The sequence below is a fragment of the Phyllobates terribilis genome, unplaced genomic scaffold (genome assembly GCF_046119375.1).
Source record: "Phyllobates terribilis strain yellow unplaced genomic scaffold, ASM4611937v1 Scaffold_4__5_contigs__length_816908805, whole genome shotgun sequence".
Taxonomy (NCBI): Eukaryota; Metazoa; Chordata; class Amphibia; order Anura; family Dendrobatidae; genus Phyllobates; species Phyllobates terribilis.
The window spans coordinates 57,379,312-57,398,388 of NW_027362764.1; the positions used below are offsets into that span (position 1 = coordinate 57,379,312).

General features: G+C 45.7%; 1 protein-coding gene across 2 annotated transcripts in view; it reads left to right on the top strand.

The window, feature by feature from the left end:
• Positions 1-5,250, top strand: part of LRRD1 (leucine rich repeats and death domain containing 1) — a 44,472-nt gene extending 39,222 nt beyond the window's left edge. Inside the window, exon 6 of one of the 2 annotated variants that reach the window (XM_073677384.1) lies at positions 943-5,250. In XM_073677384.1, the coding sequence (XP_073533485.1) occupies positions 943-1,129 (187 nt within the window). In that variant the 3' untranslated portion in view covers positions 1,130-5,250. The remainder of the gene's footprint in view (positions 1-942) is intronic. The other variant, XM_073677383.1, reaches the window with a different exon arrangement.
• The last annotated feature ends 13,827 nt before the right edge of the window (positions 5,251-19,077 follow it).

A 19,077-nucleotide genomic window follows, 5' to 3' on the forward strand; every position in this document is an offset into this window, starting at 1 on the left:
AAGAATATAACTACTATAATACTGCCCCTATGTACAAGAATATAACTACTATAATACTGCTCCTATGTACAAGAATATAACTACTATAATACTGCCCCTATGTACAAGAATATAACTACTATAATACTGCCCCTATGTACAAGAATATAACTACTATAATACTGCCCCTATGTACAAGAATATAACTACTATAATACTGCTCCTATGTACAAGAATATAACTACTATAATACTGCCCCTATGTACAAGAATATAACTACTATAATACTGCTCCTATGTACAAGAATATAACTACTATAATACTGCCCCTATGTACAAGAATATAACTACTATAATACTGCCCCTATGTACAAGAATATAACTACTATAATAGTACCCCTATGTACAAGAATATAACTACTATAATACTGCCCCTATGTACAAGAATATAACTACTATAATACTGCCCCTATGTACAAGAATATAACTACTATAATACTGCTCCTATGTACAAGAATATAACTACTATAATACTGCCCCTATGTACAAGAATATAACTACTATAATACTGCCCCTATGTACAAGAATATAACTACTATAATACTACTCCCTATGTACAGGAATATAACTACTATTATACTGCTCCATATGTACAAGAGTATAACTACTATAATACTGCTACTATGTACAAGAATATAACTACTATAATACTGCCCCTATGTACAAGAATATAACTACTATAATGCTGCCCCTATGTACAAGAATATAACTACTATAATACTGTTCGTATGTAGAAGAATATAACTACTATAATAGTGCCCCTATGTACAAGAATATAACTATTGTAGATTATAATACTACTTTCAATGACAATGCTGCCTGGGGAATTATCAGTTTTGAATTTTGTGATAAGTGGTAGCAAAAAAGACTGCACAGTGTCACATAATTATACAATGTCTTTCAGATCTTTACAGTTCCCTGATAAAATCCTGCAGGTGCTGAATTTATGGAGGTCACACAGACCGGCAGCAGATATGAGCCCTGCAGCCATTACTGAGCAGCTGATTCGAGTGCTGGTGATGGCAGATCTACATGAAGTTGCCTTTAAAGCCAGAATGCTAAAATTATCTGTAAAAGCAATAAAAATCTGATTTCTAATCTTTTTTTTAATTTTTTTAAATCAAATAAATTTTTATTAATTATATTAACACATACAGTAAATTCAAAGGCATTTATGTTTTAAGTGTTAAAAACATAGAACCCAAACAATCCAACAATCCCCTCCTCCCCCCACCCCTTTCCGACATCACCCCTTCCCCTACCCTGTATATAGGAGAAAAGAAATGTTTCAAGCAATAAAGAAGATTTCTCTTATTCCACTCTAAAAAAAAAAAAAAAAAACCCCGATGGTGTCGTATTTGAATATTAAGTTATGCAATATTCTATTAATTTGGAATCAGTGTTCTCAAATTCCTTTGTATATTATCCATGGATCCCAAATTTTTCCAAATGTTCCCAGCTTCCCTCTTTTTTCATATATTCCCTTTTCTATTTGTATAATAAATTCCATTTGTCTGAGGAATTCTTCTTCAGAGGGGGGATCGTTTCCGATCCACTTTCTTGCAATAACTTTCCTGGCACAATAGAGCAATCTAGCGATGGCTATTTTAAGATTTTTATCAATATGTATTTCCTCGACATAACCGAGTAGACATGTAACAGGGTTTCCTGGGACCTCACATCTATACGCAACTTCAATTTCAGCAAGAATCCCAGACCAGAATCTCAATAATCTAGGGCACTCCCACATCATGTGATATATGCCCGCTTCTTCTCCTCCACATCTTGGGCATTCCGAGTTATCTTTCAGCCCCATTTTATACATAATTAAAGGAGATCTATAAACTCTATGAATTACAAAAATGTGTGACAGTCTAGCAGGTTCACTCAACGAAAGTTTAGGTATATATTCCAATATATTTTCCCAAGTGTCATCCCCTATGATTCCTACTTCTTTTTCCCAATTAGTTTTGGATTTTATTGGATATCCCAACAGAAAGGTATGCATTAAGTCCTTATACGTGCCCGAGATTGCTCCCCTAGTGGAACCCTCTTGGCATATCCCCTCCATGACTAGGTCTGTTTCCACTACTATGCGTTTTCCAATTTTCTTTTGTGTCTGGATTGCGTGAGCAATCTGTCTATGATGGTACCATTCTGAACATGGCAGCAAGAATTCTTTCTGTAACTGTGAAAAGGATTTGACATTTTCCCCCTCCATTATTTGAAACATATAATTAATTCCATTATCTATCCATGCTCTTATGATGCCAATCTTTTGCATCTCAGGGAGATTATAATTATTCCAAATAGGGGTAAATTTAGTCAATCCTTTCACTCCCCTCACACTTTTTATCCTGTTCCAGATTTTATATATTAGGTCCATTGTAGGCATTATGCCTCCCAGCCTATCTATGTCTCCTCCCTCCAATCCCTCAAGTATTAGCCTTCCTCCAATGGAGTGTTCCAGAATCCTTTTGGTAGATCCACCAAATCCCCAACATGACCATCCTTTAAAATGTTGGCTCTGCGCTGCTAGATAATAATTTTCCGGGTTTGGCAGCGCCAGACCGCCCTGTTCCTTAGGTCGTTGGAGAGTTTCTAGCTTTATTCTTGCCTGCTTCTTCCCCCACACCAGGGCTCTAGTTATTACATCCAGGGATCTAAATCTCTTTTTAGATATCCAAATAGGGGCATTATGTAGGATATATAATAATTTGGGCATCAAGATCATTTTAAAGAGGTTTATTCTCCCTACCACCGTTAAATGTAATTTATTCCATATATCTATTTTAGTTTTAAATTTCTGAAGTAATGGCAATAAATTGGTGTTAAGATAATCTGTAACCGGTAAAGAAATCTGTATTCCCAAATATTTAAACTCTTTTTTGCACTGTAGTCTTTCGACATCTTTCCCTTTATTTGTGAGCTCAGCATCTTGATCCACCTTAAATAGAACGGATTTGGACCAGTTAATCTTCAACCTCGATATCGTCCCGAATCTTTCGATTGTCCGCATGGCATGGCTCAGTGATTTATCTGAGTCGCCCAGAAATAATAGTAGATCATCTGCGTAGAGAGCAACTTTTTCCTCCAATATTCCATATTTAAATCCCTGGATCTCTTTTGTTTCCCTAATAATTGCAGCCAAAGGCTCAATTGCCATGGCAAAAAGAAGCGGTGACAGCGGGCAGCCCTGTCTGGTTCCTCTACCCAGCTGAAACGAAGAGGATATAGCTCCATTTATCCTTATCTTAGCAATAGGATGTGAATAAAGTAGTAGCACCCATTTAATAAATTTGGGTCCAAAATCAAATTTTTGCATAACTGCCCATAAGTAGTTCCATTGTACACTGTCAAATGCCTTTTGGGCATCCAGTGAAGTGATTATTCTGCGGCCTGGGTTCTCAGTTTTAAGTTGTAGATTAAGATATAATCTTCTAATATTGACCGCAGTGGATCTATTGGGCATGAAGCCCAACTGATCCGGGTGTATTAATGTGGAGACTACCTTAGTTAACCTATTAGCTAGTACTTTGGCCAGTATTTTAACATCAGCCGTCAGTAGCGAGATTGGTCTGTATGATGCAGGCGTTTTAGGGTCTTTCCCCTCCTTAGGGATCACAACTATCACCGCTTCCTTCATGGATTCAGGTAAAATTCCCACTTCGCTTGACTCTTCGAATACTTTCAGCAATTTGGGCAGCAGGAGTTCAGCAAATTGTTTGTATACTTCTGATGGTAACCCATCAGTACCTGGGGCCTTCTCACCAGCCATGCCACGCAGAGCAATCTCCATTTCCTCAACCGTAATGGGAGAGTCCAGCCTGTCTCTATATTCTGAACTTAATTTAGGGAGTATAATTGGACTAACAAAGTTGTCTATTTCCTCAGAAGTCCCCATCCCCTCCGAAGAATAAAGTTTTTTATAAAAATCACAAAAAATTCCCATTATTTCCTCTAGTTCAGTAGTGGTCTTCCCCTTATCATTAATCATTTCATGGATAAAGGAACTATTCCTTTGTGCCGATGCTATAACCGATAGTAGATGCCCAACCTTCTCCGCCTCAGCGTAAAAGTTAACTTTCCGAAACGCCTGCATCTTTGTCATTTTATCGGTAAGGATCTTATTTATCTTATCCTGCGCCTTTTTAAGACTGCATTGTACCTCAGGAGTATTACTATATGTGGCTTTCTCCTCCGCCCTTTTTAATGCTTCTAAACCATATTTTTCTTCTTTTTGGGTTTGTGACTTACGCCTACAAATTTCCCTAAACAAGAGTCCTCTCAAAAAGGCCTTCATCGCTTCCCATTCTATCAGTTTATCAGTACTGCCATCATTATTGATGAAAAATTCTTTCAATTCTTCTTCTATACTCTGAACATTAAGATGTTGTAACCATACAGGATGCATTTTCCATCCCTCTCTAATCACTCCTCTTGGAGATCCATATCCAATGGTCACCATAACTGGACTATGGTCTGAGATTATTCTAGGGAGGTATTGTACCTCCTTTATCATGGAGTCAGCCATTTCATCTGCCAAAGCCTAATCTATACGTGATAACGTACCATATGATGTGGAGTGGCATGAATAGCTTCGTTTCCCTGTGTTCCTAACCCTCCATGTATCAATAATTCCGATTGCTTTTATGAAGTGGCCAAAAACTGTAGTAGTACTTTCCTGTATATTTGATTGCCTCTTACTCCTATCCCAAAACTTATCAGTTACTTTATTGAAGTCTCCAATCATCAAAAAAGGTAAAATTCTTCCTCGTTCAGGATACTCCCGCATCAGTCTAATTTTAGTGCTAGAATATGGAGGAGGTATATATAATGCTGCTATACACATTATGGTCCCAAAGAAGCTCCCTTTAACCGCCACTCCCTGCCCGTCTGGATCAATATAAACATCCAATTCTTCAAAGGGTGTAGACCTATTAATTAAAATTGAGACCCCTCTAGCGTAATTAGAGAAGGTAGAATGGTAAGCTTTCTGTACCCATCTCCTATTTATAATCTGAGTTGTTTCCTTTAGTAGATGAGTTTCTAAGAGACAAATTACCAATGCCCCTTGGTCTTCAAACTTTTAAGTATCGTCGCTCTTCTGTTTTTTTCCGATAAGCCTCTAACGTTCCAACTTATAACTTTAAAACTACCCATAGAATAGAATTAACAATTCTTCCCTTTCCTTTATTTCTCTCCTTTGCTGTCGGTTTCCACCCCCCTTCCCCTCTCCCCCCTCCCCCCCCCCCCCTTTCCCTCCCCTCCTCCCAACTTTGAGTGCTCTCTAGAAGCTGTGGGTTCTCCATTCCTGTTTAGGCAATTGTCTTAGCAACACCCACCTACTACTTCACTTATAGCTCCCCCCCACCCGCCGCCCCCAAAGGTACTTTCTATAACTTGTTTCCCTCATTAGTACCTTAAACTGAAGTAACAAATGCTCCTGATATAATTAATATTTGTCTCCCCTGCCACCGTCTTGTCTATCAACAAGGGCCCAAATTTAGCCCCTGTACATTTTGCAGTGATTCTTTCCTTCCCCCCTCCGCTCCCCCACAAAAGAGGGAAAGATTTTAATATTCATTATATCAATAAGACAACAAGAACAAAACCAACTCAAATAGGTCCTGAACAGTAAAGGATGTGTAACAAAAATAGGACTAGAAGGCAAGGAGCAAAAAATAAAAGCCCCCCCTCCATTTCGGTTATCCAGGGTATCATTATAGAGTTGCCTCTTATAATCTGCACGAGGTATCTGACCAAATATGCAGTTCCCAATATTAGAAAGTCACTGCGTACGTCCATTCATAAATAGATCTCAGCCGACCTTTCTTTAGAGATATGTTTAAAGTGTCTTAGCGTACTCTCATTTTCCCGCTTGTATGGACTTAGCATTAACATCAATCCATTCTGCTGCCTCCTCTGGCTTTCTAAAGAAGAAAACTTTATCCATAGCCACCACTCTCAGCCCGGCTGGAAACAGTATTGAGTACGTTGCACCCAGTTCTCTTAACCGTCTTTTAACTCCTCCAAATTGCATTCGCTGCTTCTGTACAGCAACGGAGTAGTCAGGATATATTCCAATTCTTTGGCCATTTATTGTGATCTCTTCACTTTCCCTTGCTTTACGGATAATAATGTCTCTGTCTCTGTAGTGCAGTAGTTTAGCTATTATGGTACGCGGTCCTTTTCCTGGGGGTTGAGGCTGCATTGTCACTCTATGGGCACGCTCGACCGCAAAGAATTTTGTAAGAGAATCTGCACCAAATCTTTCTTTCAGCCACTTTTCTATAAAATCCGTGGGATCTCTTCCCTCAGATTTTTCTGGCATTCCAACTATTCTGATATTGTTTCTTCTGGAGCGATTCTCCAGATCATCATTTTTGGCCATGATTTCTAAGATTTGCTGTTTAAATTGTTTCTCGGATTTATTAAGTCTGTTAATCTGGTCTTCATTTTCTCCCACTCTGGTTTCAACCTCTCCGGTCCTGGTGTTAACTTTTTGCATGTCAAGTTTAATAGTGGCCACTTCAGATTGCACTCCCAAGACTTGCTGTGTTAATGTGGTTAGTGCCTGTTTACAGAAGGACACTACAGCAAACACGTCTTTAATGGTGGGGTTTTCTTGTACGTCTCCCTCCTGCTGTGTCACTTCAGGTGTAGCTTCCCCGTCCACACAGCTACTCTCCAGGGACATATCTTCCTCCCCTTCCATTATTTGTCCCACCGATTCATCCTCCTCCTCTTCCTTCTCTCCTTTATCCAGCTCCTGTATTTTTTCTCCCTCCACATTGCGTGCGTACCTTTCCAGTTTTGCCGCTGCGCTCATGCGACGCTGGTAAGCAGCCATCTTGGGAGTTGTTTCCGTCTCCCCAGCCCGCATCTTTCTGCCTTCTGCGGGTCATTTCCAGACCTCTCCGCACGTCGCAGATGTCCCCCCAAAGATCAGCAGCGTTTCCTCCACCCTCCGGTCGGCTGAGACTGACGGTGGCAGCTGCGGGACCGCTGCAATATCAGGTAACGGCGGGAGAGCACGGGACACACAGCCACTCACATTGCCTACCCCCCTGATTTCTAATCTTTAATGTCTCATTGTATAGAATAAATTGCCTTGATTAATCTTTATTTCTCTCTGTCCGTCCTCTGTGTGACAGTTTTTCTATCGATCTATCTCGGTTTACACAGGTTTTTGATCAAGTTTTTTTTACGCAGGTTTTTAATCCAAAACCAGGAGTGAATTAAAAAAGGCAGAGACTTAGATATGAGATAATTATTGTTCCTCTATCTCTATTTGTCTATCTAACAAAGATCTTTGCATTTTATCTATAGACCTAATATCTATTTATTTACCCAATATATACATATCTAAATAACGTTAATCTGCAGGTAAATAGCATTACAATGTTTCCTGGCCGATCTATAAAAATATTTAAACTGTACCATGGAAAGTAAAAAAAAAATTACAGAAACTCCAGAATTACTGGTTTTTGTTACCTGCTCTCATTCTAAACATTGCAATAAAAAGCGATAAAAACATCATGTGTATGGCAAAATGTTATCAATAAAAGTGACAGCTCAGTGCACATAACACACGTCTTTACACAGCGCCATCGACGAAAAATTAAGAAAGTTACAGGCATCAGAAAAAGGCGATACAAACTAAAATATTTTACAAAGTTTCAAATTTTTTTACCCAATAAAATATATTGATGGAGAAACCTATATGGAAAGTTTTAGGAGAAACTCAAGAGGTTTCACACGTTTGCCAGTTTTGATCAAATCACAGAGTCGATCGGAGACAAGAGAAACACAACCAATTCTGTCTGTGTCCCAGACTGCACTCAGATGCCTGGCCACAAGTTTTTATTACAAACCACAAAGATAAGGAAAGTGGGAATGGCTTACATTACCTTACCTAACAAGGAAGATAAGTTGGGAAAAACAAAGTCGTAAATTATGTATTCTGCTACATTCCTTAGAGACTGGTTATATCTAGTTTTACTACACTTTCAGAAACAAAAGAAAGCTTCATACATAAACAGCTCTATATTACATACATAGATACAACGAAATAACACTTATAAATCTAATATTAAAATACTAAATTATCAATTAGATATACAGTACAGACCAAAAGTTTGGACACACCTTCTCATTTAAAGATTTTTCTGTATTTTCTTGACTATGAAAATTGTACATTCACATTGAAGGCATCAAAACTATGAATTAACACATGTGGAATTATATACTTAACAAAAAAGTGTGAAACAACTGAAAATATGTCTTATATTCTAGGTTCTTCAAAGTAGCCACCTTTTGCTTTGATGACTGCTTTGCACACTCTTAGCATTCTCTTGATGAGCTTCAAGAGGTAGTCACCGGAAATGGTTTTCACTTCACAGGTGTGCCCTGTCAGGTTTAATAAGTGGGATTTCTTGCCTTATAAATGGGGTTGGGACCATCAGTTGTGTTGTGCAGAAGTCTGGTGGATACACAGCTGATAGTCCTACTGAATAGACTGTTAGAATTTGTATTATGGCAAGAAAAAAGCAGCTAAGTAAAGAAAAACGAGTGGCCATCATTACTTTAAGAAATTAAGGTCAGTCAGTGCTAAAAATTGGGCAAACTTTGAAAGTGTCCCCAAGTGCAGTTGCAAAAACCATCAAGCGCTACAAAGAAACTGGCTCACATGAGGACCGCCCCAGGAAAGGAAGACCAAGAGTCACCTCTGCTTCTGAGGATAAGTTTATCTGAGTCACGAGCCTCAGAAATCGCAGGTTAACAGCAGCTCAGATAAGAGACCAGGTCAATGCCACACAGAGTTCTAGCAGCAGACACATCTCTACAACAACTGTTAAGAGGAGACTTTGTGCAGCAGGCCTTCATGGTAAAATAGCTGCTAGGAAACCACTGCTAAGGACAGGCAACAAGCAGAAGAGACTTGTTTGGGCTAAAGAACACAAGGAATGGACATTAGACCAGTGGAAATCTGTGCTTTGGTCTGATGAGTCCAAATTTGAGATCTTTGGTTCCAACCACCGTGTCTTTGAGCGACGCAGAAAAGGTGAACGGATGGACTCTACATGCCTGGTTCCCACTGTGAAGCATGGAGGAGGAGGTGTGATGGTGCTTTGCTGGTGACACTGTTGGGGATTTATTCAAAATTGAAGGCATACTGAACCAGCATGGCTTCCACAGCATCTTGCAGCGGCATGCTATTCCATCCGGTTTGCGTTTAGTTGGATTATCATTTATTTTTCAACAGGACAATGACCCCAAACACACCTCCAGGCTGTGTAAGGGCTATTTGACCAAGAAGGAGAGTGATTGGGTGTTACGCCAGAAGACCTGGCCTCCACAGTCACCAGACCTGAACCCAATTGAGATGGTTTGGGGTGAGCTGGACCGCAGAGTGAAGGCAAAAGGGCCAACAAGTGCTAAGCATCTCTGGGAACTCCTTCAAGATTGTTGGAAGACCATTTCCGGTGACTACCTCTTGAAGCTCATCAAGAGAATGCCAAGAGTGTGCAAAGCAGTCATCAAAGCAAAAGGTGGCTACTTTGAAGAACCTAGAGTATAAGACATATTTTCAGTTGTTTCACACTTTTTTGTTAAGTATATAATTCCACATGTGTTAATTCATAGTTTTGACGCCTTCAGTGTGAATGTACAATTTTCATCTGCCCACACACACACACATCTGCCCACACACACACACATCTGCCCACACACACACACACATCTGCCCACACACACACATCTGCCCACACACACACATCTGCCCACACACACAGATCTGCCCACACACAGATCTGCCCACACACACACCTGCCCACACACACACCTGCCCACACACACACATCTGCCCACACACACATCTGCCCACACACACACCTGCCCACGCACACATCTGCCCACGCACACACCTGCCCACACACACACATCTGCCCACACACACACACATCTGCCCACACACACACACACACATCTGCCCACACACACCTGCCCACACACACATCTGCCCACACACACATCTGCCCACACACACACACATCTGCCCACACACACACACACATCTGCCCACACACACACACACATCTGCCCACACACACACACACATCTGCCCACACACACATCTGCCCACACACACACACATCTGCCCACACACACATCTGCCCACACACACACATCTGCCCACACACACATCTGCCCACACACACACACATCTGCCCACACACACACACAATCTGCCCACACACACACAATCTGCCCACACACACACAATCTGCCCACACACACAATCTGCCCACACACACACACATCTGCCCACACACACACACATCTGCCCACACACACACACATCTGCCCACACACACACACATCTGCCCACACACACATCTGCCCACACACACATCTGCCCACACACACATCTGCCCACACACACATCTGCCCACACACACATCTGCCCACACACACACACATCTGCCCACACACACACACATCTGCCCACACACACACACATCTGCCCACACACACACATCTGCCCACACACACACATCTGCCCACACACACACACACATCTGCCCACACACACACACACATCTGCCCACACACACACATCTGCCCACACACACACACACATCTGCCCACACACACATCTGCCCACACACACATCTGCCCACACACACATCTGCCCACACACACATCTGCCCACACACACATCTGCCCACACACACACCTGCCCACACACACACCTGCCCACACACACACATCTGCCCACACACACACATCTGCCCACACACACACATCTGCCCACACACACACATCTGCCCACACACACACATCTGCCCACACACACATCTGCCCACACACACACACATCTGCCCACACACACTCATCTGCCCACACACACATCTGCCCACACACACACATCAGCCCACACACACACATCTGCCCACACACACATCTGCCCACACACACACATCTGCCCACACACACATCTGCCCACACACACACACCTGCCCACACACACATCTGCCCACACACACATCTGCCCACGCACACACATCTGCCCACACACACACACACACCTGCCCACGCACACATCTGCCCACACACACACACATCTGCCCACACACACATCTGCCCACACACACATCTGCCCACACACACACATCTGCCCACACACACACATCTGCCCACACACACACACATCTGCCCACACACACACACATCTGCCCACACACACACACATCTGCCCACACACACATCTGCCCACACACACATCTGCCCACACACACATCTGCCCACACACACATCTGCCCACACACACATCTGCCCACACACACACTCACCATCCCCCGGCTCCATTCCTCCTGCCTGCTCTCTCTCCTCTCCGGTGGTAAGTAGCAGTACAGGCCGGGCGCGCACTGCGTGACGTCACAGCTAGGAGACACAGCCGCGCACAGGGCCGTGTCTCCTAGCAGTGACGCGGCCGGGCCAGCACAGGGAAGTTAACTGCTGCAGTGCTGGCCCAGCCGATGAAGAAGTAGCGGCGGCCGCTGCTGGGGGAGCGGTCCGGGGCCCCCCCTCCCGCCACTGCTACCGGTATGTGCCGCGGCGGCCCGCACATATAATGAGGGCAATCCGGCATTAGACACCCCGCCCGGAGCCGCGGGCCCCCTGCAGGCTCGGGGCCCCGGGCGGTCGCCCGGATTGCCCTCATTATAATCCGTCTATGGTAGTGTCACTTGTGGGGCACGGCTGACGAAAGGATAGAAGGGAGTCCTGTGCCACACTCCGGAATTACCTGGGGGTTGACCGAGCCCCCTGCCTGGTGGACGCAGCACGGCTTGGGCAGTCATTGCCCGCGGAATGACTTGGGACATAAAGAACTGTGAGTAAAGAACTTGAACTGCAACCCCACGTCTCTGTGCTTCATCGCCGCACCAGCACTACTAGTGCTGGGACGCCCGCGCACCATCACCCCCACCATCAACTACACTGCCCTGGGGCTGCACTCTTCCCGTGGGGAGTCATACTACCTTAGCTGCATACACCATCAGCCCCAGCGGTCTGCCCTTGCAGCGGCGGTTCGTACTGACCGCAATCCACGGGTGGCGTAGTCGAACAATTAACCTAAAACCCACAAAATACCGCCATCGGCCTGACCACCCTGAGCCATGGGACCGGGTCACCGCCACGGATACTACAACCCCCCCAGAAGCCCGGTTCCGGGTGCCCCTCGGCCCAGGGGGCGAGTCAGCTTTGGCGTAGTCGGCAGGATCGTTACCAGCAAGCCACTAACGGGTATTGCGTGCCTGAAGGAGACTTTGCACTTACCTGAGAGAAGTTTCCCGCCATCCTGAGTCGTCTCCCGCTATCTTCAGCCATTTTCCCGCCATCGGACGCCATCTTCAGTCGATTCCCGCCATCTTCAGTCGTTTTCCTGCCATCTTCGGCTGTTTTCCCGCCATCGGACGCCATCTTCAGGGCGCTGCGCGGGAAGAAGAGGGGCGTGGACATCCAGGGCGCGCGAGACTTGAAGCCCCGCCCTACGCACCGACGCTGCGCAAGGTCCTGGAAGGGAGAGAGAGCGACGCTGACGTCAGCAGAGCGTGACGCCAGGTCCTCAACGCAGACCATCGTGAGCGGAGCCGCGGCCTACAGAAGAGGATCGCCACGGCCACGGTAGGCCACAGTTAACCGGGGGGGGAGAAGACATCAGGAACGGAGGGCAAGATGGAGGACCAGCAGCAGACTAAGCTGCCCAGCATCGGCAGTGCCCCAGCCATCGCGGGCCCTGACCAGCGCCAGGAGAAGACGCGTGACGCAGGAGCGGTCGCGGGAGCAGGTAAGAGGAGTCTCCCTGTCCCGGACGCTGCCAGCGTCAGCCTGCTCCCAGGCCCCCTGGTGGAGCCGCCGATCCCGGGCGCTGCAGACACCGACCTGCTCCAGACCCCGCAACAAGCTCTGCAGCCCTGGGCACTGCCGCCACCAGCCCGCGCCCAGGCCCAAAGTCGCACCCTCTGACCCCGGGCGTCATCAACAGCGGCCTTCTCCAGACCCCGCCGCAAGGCCTACTGCACCGCAGCGCAAGGGGCGGGTACGCCCTCCATGTCCATAGAGTGGTAGGAGAGGAGGAGCAGTACCACTCAGACCCCGAGTACCAAGAGGACCCGGACGGGTCTGAAGACTACCACCAGGAGGAGCAAGGAGCATCAGGAGGACACCGTTACCACTGAACGGTAAAGTGTAACTGTACATAGTTACCCGTCAGGGTATGAGAACTGGTAAAGGGACTGTTTCCAGAGAAAGTGTGGTCCCCGTTGGGACTGATATAGACCTGTGTAGAAGTTACCCCCTATATCCCTTATCTGGCTGGGGACTGAGAACAGCCATCCCTTTTCCCTAATCTGGATGGGGACTGAGAACAGCCATCCCTTTTCCCTAATCTGGATGGGGACTGAGAGCAGCCATTCCCCTAAGAAGAAAGAACACCTGGTCGCAAGTTACACCGCGGCCAGTACCCAAGAATATGTTTACCTAAAAATGTTTTATAATGAAAAGGTTTTATATGCTGCTAAAGTAAAAATGCGAATGTTTGGTAGGGTGTTTTATATGACAAAAGAGTTCCGGTAGTAATGACCATATCTAGTGAAAGAAAAATGTTGAAAAAGAGGAAAGTGTTTCCCATAAAGGGAATTAAATAATGTCGTCCGTTTTCTATGTGAAAAGTTTTGAGAAAAAAAAAAAAAAGAGGTATTGCATGTTTTTGAATTGTCTTTGCTCTTTTCCAGCCCGAGGACGTGCTGTGGTTTACCGGCGGGGAATGTAGCGCCCCGAGGGTTCAGCCACTACAGGGGTATTGCACTTCTGCCAGAGGTGTGATATCCCACTCCCGGGTAAGGATGGAGTGTGGACCAGGGCTCGTTTAGCTGCATGCATCACACACACCCCATTTCCGAGGGACAGCTCAACGGTGCTCCCACTAGACAGAAGTGCAGGCACGACAGAATCTGTCCCTGGCTGGAGTGGGGAGAGGGGAGGAAAACCCAGTGATGTAGGAGCAGGAGGGGACGGTCTCTGGGCATAGGTAGGAGCCCATTGGTTGCAAGTCACCTGGGCTCATACACAGAGAGGGAGGTATATAAAGTGGGCACCATCTTAGGACAGTAGTCAGTTCAGTCTGAGAGAGGAAGTGACAGAGCAGGGCCTCTGTGGAGCTCTGCTCCGGAGGCGGGCCTAGCCTGTGAGGCCAGAGCCAGCAGAAAAGACAGGAACAGAAAGGAAAGGAAGAAAGGAACAGAACACCAAGAGAGGCCCAGAGACACGAAGGCAGAAGGAACCCCAAAGGCCCAGGAGATTGATGGGTGACGGGTTGGCAGAACAGGGTACCGGATCCCAAGTTGGTGGAGGTGACTAATCCTCAGCCAAGGACCGGCGGTCGCGATCATATCTTGGTGCGACCCCTCACTACACCTACTAGAAAGGCATACCACATAGGGTCAGGGAGGTGAGCACGAAGCCCTCCCAAGAGAAGGCCCGCGGGAGCTGGACAGACGTAGTGTCACTGGTGGGGCACGGCTGACGAAAGGATAGAAGGGAGTCCTGTGCCACACTCCGGAATTACCTGGGGGTTGACCGAGCCCCCTGCCTGGTGAACGCAGCACGGCTTGGGCAGTCATTGCCCGCGGAATGACTTGGGACATAAAGAACTGTGAGTAAAGAACTTGAACTGCAACCCCACGTCTCTGTGCTTCATCGCCGCACCAGCACTACTAGTGCTGGGACACCAGCGCACCATCACCCCCACCATCAACTACACTGCCCTGGGGCTGCACTCTTCCCGTGGGGAGTCACACTTCCTTAGCTGCATACACCATCAGCCCCAGCGGTCTGCCCTTGCAGCGGCGGTTCGTACTGACCGCAATCCACGGGTGGCGTAGTCGGACAATTAACCTAAAACCCACAAAATACCGCCATCGGCCTGACCACCCTGAGCCACGGGACCGGGTCACCGCCACGGATACTACAACCCCCCCAGAAGCCCGGTTCCGGGTGCCCCTCGGCCCAGGGGGCGAGTCATACACACATACAAAAAAATAAACATTAAGGCTGTGTGCCCACGATGCGTTTTTTTAAGCGTTTCCGCAGCGGCAAAAACGCTGCAGAAACGCTTAAAAAACGCATGTTAGAAGGCCTGCCATGTTCCCCAATGATAATCCGCATGTGCTGTGCACATGCTGCGGAAATTTCCGCTGCGGATTATCATTGCGGAAAAAAACGCAGCACTACCAATTATCTTGCGGAAGTGCTGCGTTTTCGCTGCCATTGACTTGCATTAGAACGCATGGATTCCGCTTCACTAGATATGGACATGCGGAATGCACGCGTTCAATGTGCGGATGGTACCCGGGTGTGGAGGACAGGAGACTCTCCTCTGGACCCGGGTACCACAGAAAACTGTGAAAAAAAGAATAAAATAAAAAATAAAGATTATATTTACCTTCTGGCGGCCCCCGCTCTCCTTGTCTTCACTTGCCGGCAGCTAGCGATGGACTGAAGGACCTGCGCTGATGTCATAGTCATGTGACGGGTCACGCGACGCTGACGTCGGCAGGTCCTTCAGTGTACTGCTGCCGGCAAGGGAGAACGGAGGGAATCAAGACACCGGAGCCTTCGGAAGGTAAGTATAGATTTATTTTTTTATTTTTAAACATTCTTTACGGTCACACTATATAAATTCATGCCGGTTGCATGGCTGTATATAGTGTGACCAAGTTGTCAAGCACTTTCCAAGTGATGCTAAAATCGCTTGTCAACCCGCATGCGGAAATGCATGTGAAGAACGCTTCACTTCCGCATGTCCCGGGCAGGAAAAACGCATGTACAATCTGCATGTACAATCTGCATGTACAATCCGCATGTACAATCCGCATGCGTTTTTTTCTGCCAGGGAGATGCAGAAACGCTCAGGAAAAAATCCTGAGCATTTCTGCATCGTGGGCACATAGCCTTATACTCTCCTTTCTTCTCTGTGCTCCAGCACTGCTAAGTCCTGTTCTGCCGGAGGCCGGGGGAGGAGTGTGGTCCAGCGCCATTTTGCTGAAGACACACTGCAAATGTGTCTTCAGTAAAATGGCGCCGGATAGCGGTATGTGCATGCACCGATCCGACGCCTCACTCCTGCCCCGGTCTCTGGCGAAGAGAGAGGCGCCGCGGCAACGCTCCTCCCGGTCAGGTAAGTATGGCGCCGGAGATCGCGGTGTGCGTTCAGTGTCTACACATACCGCGATCTCCGGCGCCATACACCTCCTCTTACCTGTAACGGCTCCAAACGTTCTTCTGTCTGGAGCCAGACTGCGCGTCGTGCATGCGCAGTCTATAAAGGCTTCAGACAGAGGGACGCTTAGCCGATTATATTATAGATACCAAAAACAGTGATTAATCTGATCAGTCATATTGGACTGCTATTATTTTGAACACTACTGTATACAGGTGTAATCAGTAAGTATAGCAGTATATAAAGGTGTAATCAGTCAGTATAGCAGTATATACGGGTATGATCAGTCAGTATAGCGGTAGATATGGGTGTAATCGGTCAGTGTGGCGGTATATACGGGTGTAATCAGTCAGCGTAGCAGTATATACAGGTGTGATCAGTCAGTATAGCGGTATATACAGGTTTAATCAGTCAGTGTGGCGGTATATACGGGTGTAATCAGTCAGTATAGTGGTATATACAGGTGTAATCGGTCAGTATAGCGGTATATACGGGTGTAATCGGTCAGTGTGGCGGTATATACGGGTGTAATCAGTCAGTGTGGCGGTATATACGGGCATAATCAGTCAGTGTGGCGGTATATATGGGTGTAATCAGTCAGTGCAGCGGTATATACGGGTGTGATCAGTCAGCGTAGCAGTATATACGGGTGTGATCAGTCAGTATAGCGGTATATACAAGTTTAATCAGTCAGTGTGGCGGTATATACGGGTGTAATCAGTCAGTATAGTGGTATATACAGGTGTAATCGGTCAGTATAGCGGTATATACGGGTGTAATCGGTCAGTGTGGCGGTATATACGGGCATAATCAGTCAGTGTGGCGGTATATACGGGCGTAATCAGTCAGTGTGGCGGTATATACGGGCGTAATCAGTCAGTGTGGCGGTATATACGGGCGTAATCAGTCAGTGTGGCGGTATATACGGGCGTAATCAGTCAGTGTGGCGGTATATACGGGCGTAATCAGTCAGTGTGGCGGTATATAAAGGTGTAATCAGTCAGTGTGGCGGTATATAAAGGTGTAATCAGTCAGTGTGGCGGTATATACGGGTGTGATTAGTGAGTATAGCGGTAATTAGACAGTGTAGCGGTATATACGGGTGTGATCAGTCAGTATAGCGTTATATACGGGTGTGATCAGTCAGTATAGCAGTATATACAGGTGTAATCAGTTAATATAGCGGTATATACGGGTGCAATCAGTCAGTATAGCGGTATATATGGGTGTAATCAGTCAGTATAGCGGTATATATGGATGTAATTAGTCAATATAGCGGTATATACAGGTGTAATCACTCAGTATAGCGGTATATACGGGTGTAATCAGTCAGCATAGCGGTATATACGGGTGTAATCAGTCAGTATAGCGGTATATACGGGTGTAATCAGTCAGTATAGCGGTATATACGGGTGTAATCAGTCAGTATAGCGGTATATACGGGTGTAATCAGTCTGTATAGCGGTATATAGGGGTGTAATCAGTCAGTATAACGGTATATACGGGTGCAATCAGTCTGTATAGCGGTATATAGGGGTGTAATCAGTCAGTATAACGGTATATACGGGTGTAATGAGTCTGTATAGCGGTATATAGGGGTGTAATCAGTCAGTATATAGGGGTGTAATCAGTCAAAATAGCGGTATATACGGGTGTAATCAGTCAGAATAGCGGTATACACGGGTGTAATCAGTCAGAAGAACGGTATATACGGGTGTAATCAGTCTATATAGCGATATATACGGGTGTAATCAGTCTATATAGCGGTATATACGGGTGTAATCAGTCAGTATAGCGGTATATACGGGTGTAATCAGTCAGTATAGTGGTATATACGGGTGTAATCAGTCAGTATAGCGGTATATACGGGTGTAATCAGTCTATATAGCGGTATATACGGGTGTAATCAGTCAGTATAGTGGTATATACGGGTGTAATCAGTCAGTATAGCGGTATATACGGGTGTAATCAGTCAGTATAGCGGTATATACGGGTGTAATCAGTCAGTATAGTGGTATATACGGGTGTAATCAGTCAGTATAGCGGTATATACGGGTGTAATCAGTCAGTATAGCGGTATATACGGGTGTAATCAGTCAGTATAGCGGTATATACGGGTGTAATCAGTCAGAATAGCGGTATATACGGGTGTAATCAGTCAGTATAGTGGTATATACGGGTGTAATCAGTCAGTATAGCGGTATATACGGGTGTAATCAGTCAGTATAGCGGTATATACGGGTGTAATCAGTCAGAATATTGGTATATACGGGTGTAATCAGTCAGTATAGTGGTATATACGGGTGTAATCAGTCAGTATAGTGGTATATACGGGTGTAATCAGTCAGTATAGCGGTATATACGGGTGTAATCAGTCAGTATAGCGGTATATACGGGTGTAATCAGTCAGAATAGCGGTATATACGGGTGTAATCAGTCAGTATAGTGGTATATACGGGTGTAATCAGTCAGTATAGCGGTATATACGGGTGTAATCAGTCAGTATAGCGGTATATACGGGTGTAATCAGTCAGAATATTGGTATATACGGGTGTAATCAGTCAGTATAGTGGTATATACGGGTGTAATCAGTCAGTATAGTGGTATATACGGGTGTAATCAGTCAGTATAGCGGTATATACGGGTGTAATCAGTCAGTATAGCGGTATATACGGGTGTAATCAGTCAGTATAGTGGTATATACGGGTGTAATCAGTCAGTATAGCGGTATATACGGGTGTAATCAGTCAG